The sequence below is a fragment of the Pinus tabuliformis genome, chromosome 9, assembly GCF_031772625.1.
Source record: "Pinus tabuliformis cultivar Carrire ecotype Pingquan chromosome 9, CPIR1, whole genome shotgun sequence".
Classification (NCBI taxonomy): Eukaryota; Viridiplantae; Streptophyta; class Pinopsida; order Pinales; family Pinaceae; genus Pinus; species Pinus tabuliformis.
Window position 1 is genome coordinate 1,999,785,988 of NC_142307.1, and position 21,105 is coordinate 1,999,807,092.

Genomic DNA, 21,105 nt, shown 5'->3' on the forward strand with positions numbered 1-21,105 from the left:
CCTAAGCGCGCATCCCGAAAATAACTATTAAATAATGCCGCGCCTTTGGCCATATCCACAGTGCATGTCATCGACCCGGCAGCCGTCCGATCGGATCTTGAGCATCCAACGGCTCTTATCACATCGGAGCGGCTCCGACGTTCGCCGTTTACCCGCCGTATCAACCCATCACATCACTTCCCCGACAACCATTGGATCGAGCCCTCCAGATCTGACGGTCATCGTTGATATCGGAGCGGGTCTCGCGCCCGACGGATATCGTCCGATGTCCGTAAAAAGGTTACGTCACTCGGCAGCCGCGCGTCCTCGCCACAGCTCGTCGGAGGTACGTCTGACAGATTCCCCCCCGTACCATAAGTGGTGCGATATGAAACCGCTGGCTGTTTCCGGTTTCGGCTATTCCGCCTACACTACGTCACCTCCACATCATCCCACGTCACTGCCACCATGCCGGCACGTCAACCCTTGCGCCCGACCGTCTGCCGACCTGTCATGCCACTCCACCATCCCCGTGGACCAATCAGAGCCCGCCACCTCACCTATGACGTCAGCCGGCCCTGACCCCACCTATGACGTCAGCAGAAAAACGCGCCAAAAGTCCAAAAAACCAATATAATAGCCAAAATTCGCGTTTTTCTCACTTTTCTACAAAAACGCCCGTTGCTCCTGCATGCGATTTTTACGACCAAAAGTCTACCAACCTGCAGAACCTGACCAGGAGACCGGAGGCGCGCCATTTCCACAGTCATCCGTGACCATTGCCTACTCCTCACCAGGTATTTTCTGCTATAAATCCTTCATGTACCTGCTTTATCTGTTATGTCCCTCGAAAGAGCTTAGAACAGAGAAAACTCTTGAAATCACCGGCAGAAATCCCTGCACCTGCCCCTTTGACAGTTGTGAACTCGAAGACTACTAGCCGAGCCTTGTTTACCTGCATTTTCATTGAAAAAACCAAGCTCTGTCTGCGCAATCGCGGCAGACTCATTCAAACTGAATTTAACCACTGAGAGAGACAGAGTGAGGCCAAACATTTGTCCTAATTACACTACAAATAGTATTTCAATTGCTATTTTCTAGAACCACTCTCTGTTCCTGATAAATTCACCTCCCTGGAAAAGAGACATTCTTCTGTGCTGACCTGCTCAATTAAAACCACTTTGCACTCAATTCAGAATCCTCTTTGGTAATGGAGACACCTGTAGTACTAAATGTTCAGCCTCTGAATGCCCCTCAAAAGAACTTGAAATGGCAATCCTTGGCAGATATGGATTACCAAATTACAGAAGAAATGCTTATGAGCAGCAAATTCCACATTCATCTGTTGAAAGAGTTGAAAGCCAAGCACGAAAATGGGACAGATATATTGGGCTTATGGGACTCTTTCCTCCCTATTTTCAAACTCCCTCAGGTCGACCAGTTCCCTGAGCTAATCCACCTGTGTGCTGAACAATATGATGTTTCTCAGAGGGCTGTTGTTGACCCATCTGGTTCAGTACTTTTCTATGTTACCCCTCAAGCTATCAGAGACATGCTTTGCTTCAACCCTCAGAAGAAGTTGGTCCCTTTGTCACTAGTGAACCTGATAAAACAAGGGGATAAACTGACAGATGCTCAAATTATCAAATTTAATCAATTATACATTAACTCTGACATTGTGATGTACCCTCCAATTGTTCATGTATATCTCAATGAGCTGGGCAGAGACCTTGCAGATATGATTTCTCCCATCTTGGGATATAGTTCAATTGAGCATATTGATGCAACTGTGCTGGTAATGATGCTTATGTTTGCTCCTGGCAAGTCACCAATCTGCTATGACTATGCCACCTACATATCAGACAAGATTCATGAGCAATTGATGAATTTGAGGAGAGATAGGATGTTCAGATACACCTCCTACATTTACCATTTGATCTTGTACCATCAACATGAGAAATTTCATTTTTCAATCAAAAGAATGGATGCCCAAGGCAATCCCAGATCAGTGGTCTATTGGTCTTCTATCTTCCACACTAGACCTCAGTCTCCATACACTTACTGTGAATTCATGGATCTGTTCATCCATCCAGCTATGGCAATGCTGATGAGCTCACCTCCTCCGAGACTCATTGATGATATGCAGAGAATTCTTCAGCTGTCCAAAGCTTACAACATTGGGGATTGGTACTTCTACCAAAACCACACTGTCATCAGGATATATGGGTGTGATCTACCTCCATTCAAATTACCTAAGTATGTGCCTATGAGACTATTTGCCCTAGAGTACTTTAGGCAATTTGGCAGAGTTGATGTGCTTCACTTTTCAGGAAAAGGCAAAAAAGCACAGTTAAAGGTGAAAAGCCAACTTGGCCATTTTATCTATAACGAGAGGGAGCAAGGATGGAGGGAAGCAGAGAGAATGCTTGAGGCCCTTGGCCTGCAAACCAGTTTCCTATGGGCGCCCTATGACCCTAATCATTTTATAACTATGAGGAGGCTCAAATATAAGTTATCTGCCTATGATCACCATAGTATCCCTCACATTGAAAAATATGCAAACCAAGACAAATGGAGGAGAGGGACCTTAGAAGAGCCCATGTCACAAGAAGAGCTAAACCAGAGGGCACTAAGGAATCTAAGGAAGATGGCTGACCTTGAACTTTGTTCACAGGTATTCACACTTCCAAGCACACAAGCGGGAGCAACTGCATCCTCCTCAACTGCCAAACAACAAACTACCAAGGCCACGGAAAATATATCCAGCAGAGGCAAAGAAAAGGAAATGGAGACAGAGCAATCACATCAAGAGAAGGAGCAGTCACCTCTAGTGACTCAAGAGCAGGCAGATAAAGAAAAGCAGCAGCAGGCAGAGCAACAACAGCAACAAGGATTGCAGCAAAAAGAAGGGCAACATGACAGACAACAGCCCTTACAGCAGGAAAGAGTAATTGATACTCCAACTTCCACTGAGCAACAGGCTCAGAACATAGTGCCTCCTAGGCCAGAAGTCACCACTGATGCCTCGGTCCTCCAAACTCCACAGAAGGAGGACTTAAGCAGAAAAAGGGATAGAGAAACTCCTCTGACTTAATCTATCAACCAGGGAGAGAAAAGACAAAGATTGAATGACTTTTCAGAGGAGGACATAGCAATAAGACAAGCATTAGGCATGGGCCCACCCAGCAGAGAAGCTTCAGCAAGTTCCTTCCAGCAGGAACAAGACAGGACTATGGGAGGGGAGGTCAGCTCCTCCAGCCAGCAAAAAGAAGGACAGGTAAGCATCAAACAGCAATTTATAGACATCAAAAGGAGGAGTAATCCTATCAAAATACAGCTGTACAATCATCTGCTAAACATGGCTCCTACCAATCAGCAAAGACTTATGTCTGCCTTTGATGTAAGTGAAGGCAAAATGATCATGAGTCATTTTATGCCCACAACACTGCATCCCCGATCTGCCTCAGATTACCTCAGGACCAACCTGGAGGTCCTGGCCAAAGACATACACCCAATGGACAAAATTGAACTGCACAAACAGACTGGTGAGATGGTGTATGCCTCCTTGGCAGACGAAACATTAGAAAATTACAAGCTAAAGAGCAGCCTTAATGCCACAGCCTCTCAACTGGAATTGGAGAGGGCATCATCCCAGGCGAAGGACAACAGAATAAGGTCCTTGGAGGACATAATCATTGAAATTGGGCATGATCCCAAAGATATTACAGGAATACAGGAAATCTTGAAGTTGAGGGATGCTGACATGGCTGCCTTGAGAAAGAAAATCAAACTCCCAGCTACCATTCACCCTCAGACAGATGAGGTAGCCCAACAAAGGCATGAGCAGGACACCACAGATTTGTTGATCTCCATTTATAAACAGCTTGTTCAGGCACAAGACAAATTGGGAGAATCTGAGGCTACACAAGCGGCCCTGCAAGCAGCATTGAAAGAAAGAGAAGAGGGTCAGACCTCTCAGCCTCCTCCTCAGGTCATCAATCTCGAGGAAACTGCTCCTATCACTGCTCCTCCTCCTCAACAGACTGAACAGACAGCAACATCTACTTTAGCAGCGCCAACAACTACAGAGCAGGCCCAAAGCCTGGATATGCAAAAGCTGAAGAATGAAATCCAAATCCTGGAAGCTCAAATGACAGAGTTAAATGAGACCAGGGAAAAGTTAGCCAAAGTCAATGACAGGCATGATAAATCAAAGAGAGAAGTGGCAGAAAAGGGCAGGGAAATCAAAGCCCTTAAAGACAAGATCAAAGAGCTAGAGAATGAGCTCAAGTTGGATAAGGTGGTGGCTGAGCTTAAAATAGTGCTGTGGGCTAACATTGGTCAATCTATCAATGAGCAATGGCCATATATTGAGACAATCCATGAGCAATTAGAGCTCATTCCAAAGGCACAGAAGGAGGTTCACAGATCAAGAGCTTTATTGAGCAATATGCCTGAAGTGGCCACCAGAATGATCAATGTACTTAACCATAAAACAAGTTCTCAGTTAGCTACCATGGGAATTACAAATAGAACTGAGACTATCCAAATGGTCAAAAGGGTTCTCACACTGAGAAACTTAGTGCAGACATTGGAAAGAAGAACCCAGGATATGCAGACTGAGGTGAACAGGTTTTTGGAAAAGTTTCAGGTGTTAGAAAACAGAGGGCTCCCTAGCTTACTGAACAGCGCAGGGAGATTGTTCACACATGACCAGTATGCCAAAAGGGTCAACACATTTGCCACTAGTCAGACCAATGAGAAGCCCAGCACCTCAGAGGAAACAGGGCCAGCCACAGGACAAACTCTCTATAACAGAGTAGAGAATCTATTTTTTATAATGAATGAGATCAATCACCTGTTTGGGGTGGCTCCAAATTTCTTCAAGTATACAGAGGCAGAGGAGACAATGGATGCCATTCTCAGGCATCAACTCCCTACGCAAGACTGGTGGATAAATGCAATACAGAAGATTTTGTAAACAGGGAGCCACTCACCAATTTTTGTTTCTTAAAAAATATATCAGTTGTCATGCAGAGCACAGTTTAACAAAATCAGCATGCATTGTGGATTAAAGCTGAGCCAACTCAGCGGATGTATCGACCAACAAAGCAGAAATAGAAAACTACAGGTGGCAGGGCCGAGAAAATACAGCGCAACAAGAAATAAAGACACATTATTCAGCATTAAAGCAAAGCGGCTCAACCGACTCAATGGCCTCCAAAGGTCAAATTATCCTCTGACAGACATAAAGAGCATTTATGCTGCATTCAAAGTTGCAATAACTTCTTTTCTACTTTCTGTACGAATCTATGAAGATATTTTCTCTCTCAGATGACTCAATGCCTGAGATATTTTGTATAAACATTCCTATAAAGTCCCCTTCGCATGAGCTTGCAAGGGTTGTTGTTGATTTCTCCTGAAGAAGTTCTTATGCTGTAATCCTTTCAGAAGTTAATAAAGAAAGTGATGGAATTTCTCGGATTTCTGAGGTGTTGAATGCGTCCTGGTGTCTGTTGGAAACTGCTGGATTCCTGTGTATTTCATCATACAATAAGTCTCTGTAACTCTCTCTGTTATGTATTTTGTTTATTAAGATCCATATGTTATCTAACTTTACGTATTTAGCAACAAGGAAAAAGAATAACTTTCAGGATTTATTCAATGAATACCCTGAGTTCAATCTGTGTTGTTAATCAATGTTTTCTTCAGATGCAATCTTGATAAGTGTAATTCTTAATTGCTGCACTTTCAGAATACATCTTTCACAGTGGCCTTTGTCACAGGAATTCAAGTTTGCTCCTGTGCAGCGTGTTACACTTTCACCTCACCAGCTTAATAGAAAATTCTTAATTGCTTTCTATTGGTTGACATACATCACTATTTAAACTAAATTTGTTTGTCTGAAATACAAAATTGGCCCTGCAGTTTGAGCACCACCAATCCTGCATATCTAAGCACTTCACAACTCCAGACTCCATTGCCCAATGATATTTTACTCTCTAAACAGTATATCATAAGACCTGAAAGAAATCCTTCAACCAAAACATAAACCAAAACCTGAGCATAATAGCTAGCCTAAAACACCATCATAACAGAGACAAATCATAAAGAGAGAGCCCTCTCTGATTACAGTTTGGCTAGAAACTGTGATCCAAAGATTGGTTAGTGGTTACCCCGGCCGTATTCCCTTGGGAGTCATAGGGAACAACCTGGGTGTTAACAAGTCCTTAGAGATAAGTTGTGGCGTAGAATGGAAGAACTTGAATTTTTTTTGCATTATCGAGCCGTTGTCCATAGACTTTATGAAGATGTGAAAGTCAAAATTAGAACCTCAGCATGTATTTCAGAAAGCTTTAGAAGTGACATTGGAGTCAAGCAAGGTTGCCCTCTATCTCCTACTCTTTATGGCTTATATATTGATAAACTGGAAGAGTGGCTAAATCTGCAAGGTGGAGATGGTGTTCGGTTGGGGGAGTTTTTGATAAAGCTTCTTTTATATGCGGATGATCTTGTATTGATTTCTAAATCGGCCCATGGATTGGAAATGCACCTATATGCCCTTGACCATTTTTGTAGAGAAGTGGGGATGCAAGTCAATACTATCAAGACCAAAATAATGATTTTCTCTAATAAAATGAAGCAGAGCCAACATACATTCTTCTTTGAAGGCAAAATTCTTGAAGAAGTAAATGAGTACAAGTACCTCAAGATTGATTTCAACAACAAACTTAATTGGGAGGACTGCAGAAAGAAGAGAATTTTAGGAGGGTGGAAAGCATTATATGCTCTTCAAAACAGATGTAGAGAGGCAGAGTTATAGGATTGGAAAACGAATAAAGCACTTTTTGGACTCCTAGTTTGTCCAAGGACCCCGTCTCAAAATGGAAACAAATTGAGAAAATCTAAAAACGCTTGATCATGAGCAAGTTCAAAATAAAAAAAAAATCAGTATCTTATGAGATAATGTTGAGTGAAACAGGAACAACTTCCATCGAAGCAATTGCTATGGTGCGGCTCATAAGATATCTAAAACGAATTGAGCAAATGGGAGTAGGTAGATGGCCTAATGTTATCTTCAATGAAGGCATGAGTGAAAGAAAGAAAACATGGATGAAACAAAACTACACATGGATGCAAAAATGGAATATCTACCTCAATGCCTGTCCCACAAATAGCAAGAAGCTAAAGGATTTTGTTATGGAGAAGTTTCGTAAATGGGTATGGGGAAAAGAATTGGGTAGAAAGAAGAAATACTACATTGAGGAATTCAACCCTACATGTGATCTACAACAAAAAGAGTTCAATGGAGCCAACATTCTATGATGGCAAAGGTTCTTATTGCTCAATTGAGAACCAACTCACATCAACTTTGGTGTGAAACAAGACGGTGGAAAAGGCCTAAAGAAGCTTGGGAAGAACGAGTTTGTACATTTAGCATGTCTGGGGTAGTGAAATCGGAAAAACATTTCATTTTGGAATGTGATGCATTCAAAGACATCAGAGAAAGTTATGGGAATATGCTAGCATCAATTTCTTGACATTGTCTTTTCAGTGAGGGGATTGTAGGAAAGTTGGGCCAGCTCATCATCAATTTGAACAAGAAAAGGATTGAATTGCAAAAGATGAAAAACAGAGAACTAATAGTCCTATAGACTATTTTAGTCTCGTGGACGTTAATTTATAAGTTAGTTATGTTATTTTTAATACTATCAATGAATTGTATTTAATTACTAATTGCATATAGATAAAAAGTTTTAATAGAATATAAATAATAAAGGTTTATTAAAACTAATATAGCTCTTAATCATTTATACTACTAACACCTAGGAGAAAGAATATATTGGTTATTAATAAGATAATATTACTAGTTAAGTTAATATTTATAATTAACTTTATTTTATTTAAAGGCTCAAATATTAATATTATAATATTAAAAGTATATGAAATAAATTAAATAATAGTTTGTTAGAAGAATAACTAACTTATTTAGTTAAATAATCCAATTTGTTTAATTATAACCCTTAATATTATCAATGAATAAATAGTAAAAGTTTATTAAAAGAATAACTAATTTAGCTTTTAATCATTTCTACTAATAACCCCGAGGAGAAAGGAGATAATATTTATAATTAACTTTATTTTATTTAAAGGCATAAATATTAATATTATAATATTAATAGTATATGGACTAAATGATTTATTAGAAGATTAACTAATCTAGTTAGTTAAATAATCCAATTTATATAATTATAACCCTTAGGATAAAGAATGTTAATATTATATTACTATTATAATATTAATAGTTATTAATATTATAATAGTTATAATATTAATAAATAATAGTTATAATGTTAACTAAATAATAATAATAGTTATTATAAATAAATAATAATAATTATGTTAATTAAAAAAGAATTATAATACATAATAAAATCGAACCATTCTGCTCTTATTTCTAATCTAGAAGGGAACTAGAAAAATTAAATAAGATTACTAAAAAACCGTCGAGAAATCGAAGAGCAGAGATGGAATAGAAGACGAGGAGGAAAAAAACAGAGACGAACTTACTAAAAGACAACACAAGGGGCGGGGACCGGGCGAGGGGGAAGGGGGGCAGATTAAGAAGAAAGGGCAGGGATCCAGCAACTGCTAATTTTCCAGCCATCATCCCTATTGAGATTGCTCGGCCTCTTTTCAATTTCAATGGCCTCCCTAAATTTCCGGTGATGAAAAGGGGCAATCTTGGCAATAACACAGGCCTCCTCAATACATATGTGATGCTTAGTCTTTTCTGCGTGTTCTGCCAAGGCGGAAGAACAGATCCTCCCATGTTTTATGTCAGCTAAGTGCTCATGAATCCTTTGATTAATGGAGCGCCCTGTCTCACCAATGTAGGGGGTCCCACATGAACAAGGAATAACGTAGATGCCTTTCATGTCCTTGGGGTCAATAGGGTCTTTTACTGACCTAAGGGAGTTACGTATGGTGTTAAGGGGTCTAAAGGTAGAGGGAACATCATGCCTCTTAAGGATCCTCACAATCTTATCAGTGGTCCCCTGGATGAAAGGGAGATGAACCCCTGATACCCTATCCTTAGGGTCTTTCTTAACTCTGGGACCTTTGCTGGCTTTTAGGAAAGCTTTCAGACCTTGGTGCCTACTATAACCATTATTAACAAACACATTAAGAAGATGGTCTTTCTCTTTATCAAGGTTCTTTTCGTTGGAAATCCTTAGTGCATGAGTCGCAAGCGTGTTGAGGACACCCAACTTTTGAGCAGGGAAATGATGGGAGTTGGCATGAAGATACTGCTCTGTATGGGTTTTCTTCCTAAACACTTGGTGGGAGAAAGAATCATCTTCATTCTTAGAAATGAGAACATCAAGGAAAGGCAAACATCCATCAACTTCTTGTTCCATAGTGAACTTAATGAATGGGGATTGATTGTTGAGATGCTGGAAAAATAGATCCAACTCTTCTTGGCCGTGAGACCAGATGACACTTGTGTCGTCAACAAATCTCTTCCATAGCTTGGGTAAGAGACGGGAAGAGGCTAGAGCTCTAGATTCAAAGTCTTCCATAAAAATATTAGCAACAACCGGGGACAGGGGGGAGCCCATAGCAACCCCGCAGGTTTGTTCATAGAATTCTCCTTCGAAGCTGAAGAAAGTCGAGGTGAGACAAATTTCAACCAAATGAGTGGTATCCGGATCGGTTAGGTGGTTGATGACCTCAATGGCCTCCTTTATAGGAATGCAAGTATAAAGGGAGACCACATCAAAACTCACAAGAATGTCCTCAGGGTCAAACTTTATGCTTTTAAGCTCATTGACAAAGGACGAAGAGTCTTTGACGAACGACTCTGTGAGGCCAACAAGGGGTCTAAGCTTCAAGGCCAGGTACTTAGCTAGGAGGTAGGTCAGACCACCTATGGTGTTGACAATGGGTCTAAGGGGAGCCCCTTCTTTGTGAATCTTTGGAAGACCATAGATTCGCGGAGTGATGGGGCTACTCTCAATAAGCTTATGGCAAAAGGAATCCATAGAATTACTGGATTTAATGGAGCCCTTTCTTTGTGAATCTTTGGAAGGCCATAGATTCGTGGAGTGATGGGGCTACTCTCAATAAGCTTATGGCAAAAAGAACCCTAGATTTAATCGCAAGAGCAACAGTTCTGGGGATCTTTTTCAGGAGATTTTTGTTGACGATAATCCTGCTTATCTACGATGATAACAACCCCATTTAATAGGACATGACCTAGCTTTTAAATTACAATATTACAAGCAAAAGAGCACAGGATTAGTTAAAAAAAACAAAAAAAACAAAAAAAAACTCACAACCCACGGTGCTTGCTTAGGCTGATGGGTTCTCTGTATAGGTAGTACATATCTACCTAAAGCTATTGGCAAGAAATTCGATACTTCCATGACGACATTGCCCACGTAACTCACCCACTTAAATGATCAATTGATCCATCACGATCATCCCTTCCATAATACTCATATTTGATAAAATTTACGAACCAGCATGGCCATGTAGAGGAATTCTATAACTGTGGAAGTCAGAGACTCAGAATACACAGTTAGGGATCCCACTTGAAAGATCTTAGAGCGACAACACATTGATTAATCAGAATAAACGAGCATGGTCATGTAAAGGTATTCTATAACTGTAAAAGTCAGAATACACAGTTAGGGACCCCACTTGAAAGATCTAAACCCACAACTCATTGATTAATCAGAGCCCACGGAGCATACTTTTCTCATTTAGGTTTTCATATTTTCCTCTCTCTGGCCTTCAATCTTGCCATAAGGTAAACTACATTGAAAATGCTGTGTATAATGGTGAATAAATTATTTACGCGATAAGCGTGCGTGCTTCATAGTGCTCGTACTCAAAACTTCAATATGACCTTGATGATCTTCATAGTCCTATACAGACCTTTTCCTAGCTGCAATGAACAACTTTTATATGAATAGTTACACAAAATGTCCACTGTTACAGAAGCTCCTCAAAAGGATGGATCCTTTCTGAGCAAACAAGTTACATTTACCTCAGGCCTGGAAAAGACACCTTATACATAATTTTCTGCGCCGCTCTCTACAGAAGTGATGGTCACGGATCTTCATTGAAAATCTTGAGAGATTATATATAAATGAATAACAAGTTTTAAAAATTTTGCATGATGGCAGGAAATTTTCCACAATAATGAATGTCCTTTCTTAGATTGTAGAAGTGGCAGTGTTAACAGCCTTCTCAATCTCTTCCAAGGAGCGACCCTTGGTCTCTACCACATTATTCATCACAAAAATAACAGCAGCGAAGCTGACACCACTAAAACATAAATATACAAAACTGATTCCAAACTTGTCCATCACATTGAGAAATGACAAACCAACCGCAAAGTTCAAAACCTGTCATGGCAATCATTAAGCCAACATTACGCATTCCACTGTGGCATTCATATATGACAATGTTAACGCCATTTCATAACATACGAAGAAAAATATCCGAGCACTCACCCAGTGAACTCCAAGAGATAAAGCAACAGCCTTGGCACGGATATTTGAAGCAAATATTTCAGGGAGAAGAAGAGCAGGAACGGGACCAGCTCCCAATGAAAATGCCAACACAAACCTATAAATACAAATAATATAACAGTGATTACAAGGGAGCAAAGCTTCTAATAGATATTAGAGTTTTTTTTTTCCTAATGTATCATTGTTGCAAAGAATAAATGATTCCAAGAAAGTAGATACTGAAAAGACATACAAAGAAGACAAAGGATGCACTTACAGCACTGTCCCTAAAACAGCATAAAGTCCTGAATGTGGCGTCAATTCTTTCCAGTTGAGAGTAATAGAAAGTAGCAACATTGACGTACCCTGCTTGCAAATTCACAAGGGAGATACTGTAAGAGCATCAGCAGTTAATTTGGCTACAGTTTGCAATAACTAGACTAATATACATGGTTCTTAACAACAACAAAATATATATATATATATATATATATATATATGACTATTTTACAAGATGATGCATTGTATGTTAGTCAACTGTTGGGCATTTGGCTTCTATTAATAGGTAAAAGCTTTTCTCTTCTGTTAAACATTAACATATTGAACAATACTATAGTATGAAATGACTATTTCTTCAATAGAAATATTTTCCCTTCCCATTAATATATCGTTATTGAACCATAACAAGGATGATCCATTTCTAAAAGTTTAATCATTATTTAATCTTAAATCCTGAGTTGAAAAATCTAGATATAAAAATGGTGAATAGAATGCAGCTTTATACAAAGCTAAATTAAGGGATACCAAACCTGATGCATCTAAACGAACTCTAGGGCTAATTGGTGATTCGGACATAAATTAGGAGAACAACCATGTCACACAATTAGAGCCTTCATAGTGAGTTGTCATACAAACGAAACTACCATGGTCATAGTATATTACTGTTAAAAAATGGAAGATGAAACTTATATTCTGAAACTAGCAGCTCACAGGGGAGCACGCTGCACCAGGAGACGCACAAGCAGAACACTCTATACAATTAATCATAAAAATCAGAAATATATAAGTTTACATCATTTTAGGGAGATTAGAACTGACTCCTAGAAAATAGGAACTAATCCTAATCTAGGATACACGCACAACTGTGAAACAAACTCTCTCCAATAATATATATTCTCCATTATTTTCAACTCCCCCCCTTAATGGAGAAAGGGTTCACATGCACACCTAACATCTTCCTAAACAATTCAAATTTAATCCTCCCAAGGGGCTTGGTAAAGATGCATGTTGCATTATCACAGGGATTACAATATTCAATAAAAATTTCCTTCGATTGAACCTTTTCTCTAACAAAGTGAAACTGAGTATCAATATGTTTTGTGTTTTATGAAACACAGGGTTATTTGCCAATTTGATTGAACTTTGGTTGTCACATTTAATCACTATCGCATCTTTTTGTTTTTCTCCAACATCATGAAGAAGTCTTCTCAACCAAATTGCTTCACAAGTGGCTACACATACAACTTGATACTCTGCTTCTGCTAAAGTTAAGGATATAGTCCTTTGCTTCTTGTTGCTCCAAGAAATGACCCTAGATCCAATGCTAAAAGCATAATCTGTTATGGATCTTCTATCATCAAGATTTCTAGCCCAGTCTGAATATGAAAACCTTGTCAATTTAACATCAAAAGAATTAGTATATTTAATGCCAAAGTCTAAGGTTCATTGACGATACCTTAAGACGCCTTTTCTTGCCAACCAATTATTCTCAAGAGGTTTTGACATAAACTGGCTCAAGACACTGACTGAAAAAGCTAAGTCAGGTCTAGTTGTAGTCAAATAAACCAGACTTACAACTAGCTGTCTATATAGTGTAGCATCCACCTCCTTAGAACCATCATCATTATAAAGTTTGACATTCTGCTGTAAAGGCTTTGAGGCAGCTTTACACTAATCCATTCTGAATTTCTTCAATAATCCCTTGACATACTTTCCTTGAGTGAGAAAAGTCTGGCCAGAATCCCTCCAGACTTCAAGACCCAAACAATAATGTAGTTCTCCAAGGTCTTTCATTTCAAAAACTTGTGACATTTGCACTTTGATTTCTTTAATCAATTCATCAGCATTTCCAGTCATAATTAGATCATCAACATATAAAGAAATCAAGACAATTTGCCCCTTTAAATCAAACAAAGTATACAAATTTGGGTCATTTTTACTCCTCTTATAACCATTCTACAAGCAAAAAGAGTATTTTTTCATACCACAATCTGGGTGATTGTTTCAATCCATACAATGCTTTCTTTAATCTACAGACCAAATGTTCTTTTCCTTGTTCAATAAACCCTTCAGGTTTATTGATATGGTTGTTAACACTGTGTGATATGGTTGTTAATGCAGTTCTTGTATTTACGCTGCCTGTTGTAAGTCACTGTATACATTAATACACAGTTCTTGTATTTACGCTGCCTGTTATAAGTCACTGTATACGTTAATACATAGTTCTTGTATTACATTGAACGCTGGTTGCCGGAGCAGTCTAGTTTCTTGAACGCTGGCATTGAAGTGTTTGTAAGGTTGTTATAAAAGTGTTGTGGTATAAATTTGGTGCATACCCGACATTGAAGTCTGATTGTTACAACAGTCTGTTGGTAATAGCGACTGTATAACTTCTGGTGTAGCATCGAAGAATCCCTCTCTTCGAATTTGAGCGTCAAATGTGAATGCCATGCCATGAATACTGTGAGCTAGAGTCTGTTGTGCATATGGATGGTTGTTTATATGCTATTGTATGATGCGTAAATTTGAAAAACAGAGTCAAGTTTCCAAAATTAGTCTTTCTGCTATGTAACTCATAATTCTCTGCAATATTCTCTATTCATGTGTTCTATGTACATATGCATTGAAAGAAGCAACTTTGAAAGAAGATAATGCGGTGGTGATATGGTCAATTTGAGTGTTGGCTTTGGGTGTTGAAGTCCATATGCGATGACCATGTTCAAGTGTAGCTGGCTATAAATTTTATGCGCTGGTGAGTTCCTCTGCGTTAATTCCTTTTGTGAAGGTTGTGTACGCTAGTATCATACGTTGCCCCAGTCATTGTATTTACACTCACCATATGCTGCCCCACTTGTGTATGCGTTGAAGTTTTTTTGGCATATAAAAATCGTTGAATGCCATGTGTTGAATAGAGTTTTTTAAAACAAGGACGTGGGTCAAAGCACTATGGCATGAAGTGTTGAATGTGCTGTACAATATTTTCTGTGTATTGGAGCTGCTCCTCAATATATTTAGGTTCAATTATATTAGGCAGAAGTTTTTTTTGTTACAGTATGCATTCAATCATATCCATGGTGGGAATAGTTCTCACTGGCAAGGAGAACTATCCTGAATGGTCCCGGATAATAAAACACACCCTCATTTTCAATGAGTTGTGGAAAGGAGTGTGCATTGGAGACGGAGACAAAGATCCAGAACAGCCTAACTTAGACAAAGAGCTCGCCATTTGGGAAAATAAGAACAACAAAGCTTATGCATTAATCGCAACATCTGTAAATGAAGAGGTGAGTCGCCATATTTCGCCATTTTCAACTTCTTTCGAAGCCTTTCAAAAGCGAAAGAACTCTATGACTCACATTTTGCATTTGAAGTTGTTCAACTCATGATTAAACTCTTCACTCTTGAATTACAAAATAATGATCCTCTTGCTCTTGCATCTGAAGTAAAATCTATAATGCATGATATCAAATCCACTAAGGTTGAATTGGATATTCCTCTTATCGTTTTTTTCAAGGCACTTTATCCTACTTGCTCCAATTATCTTGAGTCATTGCAAGCAAATGGAAATCTCAAAGATATTACCTTTGACTTTCTTGTGAAAAAATTTGCTGAAAAAGAGAAAGCTTTTAGAAAGAAGACAACCCCTGAATCTTCTGAAGAGGTTGTGTGCCTTGCTCATAAAGAAAAGAATCCTGCTCAAGATTCTTCGGGAGGAAGAGGTGGTCGAAGAGGAAGAGGAAGATATTTCAGAGGCAGGGGGGCAGACACTCTCAAGGAGAAAAGGCAGATTTGCACTGCATATGCTGCAAAAGAAATGGATCACATGATGCCTCTACATGCAAGTTACCATGAAACAAAATTGAGCAGCAAAGAAACCAACAGAAAGGTAAAACTAATGACACAGACAAAGGTAAAGCATCTGAAACCGCTCACTACGTTGTGGCACAATGTAATATTGGAGTAAATGAAGATTTATTTAATGCTTCACTTGCTTCTTGGAAAAATGATTGGTTGCTTGATTCAGGAGCAACTTGCCACATGACTCATAGAAAATATTTTTTTGAAGAATTTACTGACAATGTTGATGGAGCAGTATAATTTGCAGACCAATAAAAAATCAAGCCATTAGGGCTTGGCATAATCAGGCTTAAATTGCCTGGTCTTCCAGACTTTCTTCTGCATCATGTTCTATATCTCCCACAACTTAAGGGAAACTTGCTATCCTTGGTCCACATACGCCAGCAAGGTCACTCCATTCATATGTTTGATGGCAAGCTTGAGGTGAGAAAAGCATCTGACCACTCACTTGTCATGAGGGGAATAGAAGAAGAAAGGCTTCTCAAGCTACAAGGTACCTCTGCTCGTGCACAAATTTCTCATACAATTCTCATTATGAAGAAGGTACACTTCCATCAAGTTTATTATGGCATGCTAGATTTGGGGACATTTGAACTATGACAGCCTCCGCTTGTTGAAGAAAAATGGTGTTGCTGGTTTGCCTACAATTCCTAGGAAATTTAAGCAATGTGATGCTTGCATTCTAGGAAATCATAGCAAACAGTGTTTTCATGATTCACATTCAAGAGCACATAGAAAACTTGAACTCATTCATCCAGATTTATGTGGTCCAATGCCTGTTCCTTCTGCAAATGGAAATAAATATATGATGACATTTACTGATGAATACACTAGAATGTGTTGGATTTATTTATTGAAGAACAAATATGATGCTTTTCAAACATTCAAGAACTTTCATAAATGGATTGAAAATGATGCACAATCTCATATTGGGTCTATTCGCACTGATAATGGAAAAGAATACACATCAAATGAATTTGAAAACTATCTTCGCTAACATGGGATCAAACATCAAACAACTGTACCTTATAATCCCTAACAGAATGGTGTAGCTGAAAGAATGAATAGGACAATCTTAAATATGGTACGATCCATGCTCTTCTTCAAAAATGTAAAGACAATGTTTTGGGCTGATGCTGTTCTATGTGCTGCATATATAAAGAATAGATGTCCATCTAATGCTATTAGAAACAAGACTCCATATGAAATGTGGTATGGGCATGTTCCTTCGGTAAAGCATCTCAGGGTCTTTGGTTCCACCTGTTATGCCTTGATACCAAAGGTACATAGAAACAAACTTGGTGCAAGAAGTCGTAAGTGTATCTTCCTGGGGTATTCAAACACCTCCAAAGCATACTGTCTCTATGATGAAGTCAATAAAAAGTTTGTTGTATCTAGAGATGTAATTTTTCTTGAATCATCCAAAACTGACAATGTTGTTGAGCGGCAACTTGATCGCATGGATAGATTTGCCAATGCAAAATCATTTCAAGAATTTGATAATTAGGTTCCACATCTTGAAGGGGGGATTCCTATACTACATCAACATGTGGAATCTTCTTCTGAAGAACACTCTCCCCCGCATGAAACTCCAACAACGGATGATGCTTTAAGTGATGTGATGGATAGAATTGGAAGACTCAATCTTGATTCAGTCCCAACTCAATCAATGGAGCAGCCTGGACCATCTGAGAAAGGTCCCCCAAAGTGGTTGTCAAAGACACTTGAAAGTGTTCATCCTGATGAGGTTGGAAAGACCGAAACTAGAAATTCAAACCGGCAAAATGGAGGTGATGTAGATGACTATAATTCACCTATTGATATTGATGTTTCTTATGATTGTGAATGGAACTTGTCTACAAATTTTGAACCAACTTCCTTCAAAGAAGCTGCTTCTAATGATGAATTGGAAAGAAGCGATGCAAAAGGAGTATGATGCCCTCATAAAGAACGACACTTGGAAGCTGGTTGATCCTCCATTAGGAATCAAACCAATTGGCTGCAAGTGGGTCTACAAGAACAAGTATAAAGCTGATGGCTCACTTGACAAGCACAAAGCTAGGCTTGTGGCAAAAGGTTTTGCACAAAAGGAAGGGGTCGATTATGAGGAGACTTTTTCCCCCACAGCAAAATGGGCTACCATTCGGACACTCTTTGCCCTAGCAACTCAGAATGGTTGGAAAGTCCATCAAATGGATGTAAAAACTACTTTCTTGAATGGAGATCTAAAAGAGAATGTTTTTATGTCCCAGCCTGAAGGATTTGCTGTGAAAGGACATGAATAAAAAGTATGCAAACTTGTGAAATCCTTGTATGCCCTCAAACAAGCATCGCGAGCCTGGTATGAAAAAATAACTGAGCATCTTCTGAAACTCAATTTCAAACATTATGATCTTGATGATGCAACTTTATTTGTCAAGAAAGTTGGCAAAACAGTTGTATATCTTTGGGTATATGTAGATGATCTTTTGATGACAGGGAACAATGAAAGCTACATTGCAATCATAATTAAGGAATTGGGGAAAAGTTTTGAAATCACTGATTTGGGCTATGTTCATTACTATCTTGGTATTGAAGTAACTCAACATCCAAAGTCCATATTTCTTTCTCAAAAGAAGTACATTGGAGATGTGTTGAACAGGTTTGGCATGACAGAATGCAATCCTCTTACTACTCCAATGGAACAAAACTTAAAGCTCACATCTATTGAAGGAAAAGAATTTGAGGATGCAACAAAGTATAGACAGCTTGTAGGAAGTCTCAAATACCTAACTACTACCGGACCAGACATTTCGTTTGTTGTTGGAACCCTCTCCAGGTTTATGCAAAATCCTTGTGAGGGACATTGGTCTGCTGCAAAAAGAGTTCTAAGGTACTTGAAGGGAACTCAAGACTTTGGAATCAAGTATACACGGGTGGACGACTTCAGCTTGATTGGATACTCTGATTCAGACTTCAATGGAGACAAAGAAACCGGGGTATCTACTTCAGTATATGCTATGAGTCTTGGATCAGGAGCTATCTCCTAGAGATCATGCAAACAATCAGTTCCAGCAGATTCCACGACAGAAGCCGAATACATGGCAGCAGCTGAGGCAACAAAAGAAATTGTGTGGCTCAGGAAAATTCTTGAAGATTTGCTGGTAAAACAAGTACAATCAACTCCACTCATGATTGACAATACCTCTGCAATAAAGTTGGCCAAGAATCCAAAGTTCCATGATCGAACAAAGCACATCAATACTAAATATCATCTGATTCGACATCATGTTGAGGCCAAAACAATCCATCTCCGTCATTGTTCCACTAATGAGCAAATTGCAGACATTTTCACCAAAGCGTTTGGAAAAGAAAAGCTTGAACGATTCAGAATGATACTTGGACTCACCATCATCCCTTCAAATTAAGAGGGGGAATGTTGACACCTAATCATCAGGATTGGGTGAATGTAAATAATGTAAATAAATAATAAGAAATATGAACAGTCATCGAGAGATGAAGTGAACAGTCTCTCCCTCATGTATATAATAAAGACCAACCTGAAGGAATGGAATATGAATTAATTTGTGGAGTTACTACCTGGCTTGACAGTGTTAAATATACCTCTTCTTTCAATTCTCCATTTAAAAAAGCAGATTTCACATCTAGCTGGTGTACCCTCCAATGATGCTTTGTAGCTAAGGCTATTAACATTCTAATAGTGTTTAACTTAGCTACAGGAGAAAAGGTCTCTTCATAATCAATACCTTCTTTCTATGAGTACCCTTTAGCTACCAGCCTAGCTTTATATTTGTCTATACTACCATCTGCTTTGAACTTAGGTTTATATAACCATTTACAACCTATGGGTTGTTTCCCTTCTGGCAGTTCAACTAATTCCCAGGTTTTGCTTTTAATTATTGACTCATATTCTTCTTTCATAGCTGCCCTCCATTCATCATACTGACTTGCTTCATTATAATTTAAGGGCTCAACAAAATTTAAAATATTGGTCATAAGAGCATAGTCTCTATACCTTGCTAGTAATTGAATCTGCCTACCTGATCTCTTTGGTAACGGACTTGCCTTAAATCTGTCTTGCTCACTCCTTAGTGGACTTGGATTGCTGATTGTACCTGCATCACTTGATTCTTCTTTTTGTTGTTGCTACTGCACATGGCTGTCTTTAATTTCCTCATTGCTATCTTCAATCAGTAAAGGCATGTGCCACTCCTCATAGCCTGTCTTTGTTCCCTTCATCAACCTGTTCATGGAATATAACATCTCTACTCACAAATACCTTGTGAGTAGATGGATTAAATAGTTTGTATGCTTTAAACTCAGAACAATACCCTACAAATATGCATTTTATGGCCTTAGCATCCAATTTCTTCCTATCCTCCTTAGGAATATGTGCAAAAGCTTTTGAACCAAATACTCTTAAATGACTAACTGCAGGCTTAAAACCATATAAAGCCTTGAATGGAGTCTTAAGATCAAGGCTCTTCGTTGGACTCCTATTCTTTAAATAGACTGCAGTATTAATAGCTTCTGCCCAAAAACCATTAGATAGGTTCTTACCTTTCAACATGCTGCGTGCACACTCCACCAGAGTTCTGTTCTTTCTCTTTGCAACCCCGTTCTATTGTGGAGTGTGGGGTATTGTAAACTGCTGAATTATTCCATGGTCCCTACAATATTTGATGAAGTTTCCAAGTTTGTATTCTCCCCCTTGATCTGAGTGGAGAATTTTGATGACCTTCCCTGTATGCTTTTCAACCATACTTCTGAATTCTTTAAAATATTCAAAAGTATGACTTTTCTTTCTGAGAAAATATACCCAAGTATATCTTGTGAAATCATCAACAAATAATAAAAAATAATAAGCTCCTCCTAATGACCTTGTCTACATCGGTCCACATATATCAGTGTGCACAAGTTCGAGTATATCTCTCTTTCTTCTATTTAAACTTGAGGGAAATTCATCACTATGCATCTTCCCAAGTGCACATCCTTCACAATCAACATGTGCATTTTTTAAAACAGGGAGTCCATTAACCATACCTTGTTTTTGTAGCAGCGATAACTCATGAAGATTGATATGTCTGAATCTTTGATGCCAAAGATTCTCTGTTGTCATAGCTGTTGAAGTTAAAGCTTGGTGTGGCACGCTTGTAACATTCAACTTGTACAGGTCTCCAACTCGTATTCCAGATGCAACCGGCTTCTGTTGATCCAGCAAATTCTTTATGACACAATAGGTTTTGAAAAACTCTACTTTCAAGTCTTGATCTGCAATCATGGAGATAGAGATCAAATTATTTTTAATGTCCGGTACATACATCACATTCTGGATGCGCCTGATATTACCATCAGGCAATATCATAGGAATGTCTCCATACCCTTTAATCTGGTATGCTTTGTCATCACCAAGGTAGATATTAGCACCACTGCTGGTCTCTTTAAAACTTTCAAACAAGTGCTTATT

At 38.8% G+C, this 21,105-nt stretch overlaps 1 protein-coding gene across 6 annotated transcripts in view; it reads right to left on the minus strand.

Annotated features, from left to right (window-relative positions):
- Positions 1-10,817: 10,817 nt before the first annotated feature.
- Positions 10,818-21,105, minus strand: part of PGLCT (plastidic GLC translocator) — a 433,631-nt gene continuing 423,343 nt past the window's right edge. For 4 of the 6 annotated variants that reach the window (XM_089439044.1, XM_089439046.1, XM_089439045.1 and 1 more), the window contains 3 exons: positions 11,779-11,867; positions 11,505-11,619; positions 10,818-11,396 (listed from right to left, as the gene is read on the minus strand). In XM_089439044.1, coding sequence (XP_089295170.1) covers positions 11,205-11,396; positions 11,505-11,619; positions 11,779-11,867 — 396 coding nt within the window. In that variant the 3' untranslated portion in view covers positions 10,818-11,204. Of the gene's footprint in view, positions 11,397-11,504; positions 11,620-11,778; positions 11,868-21,105 lie in introns of those variants that run through there. The other 2 variants (XR_016262439.1, XM_089439048.1) reach the window with 2 other exon arrangements.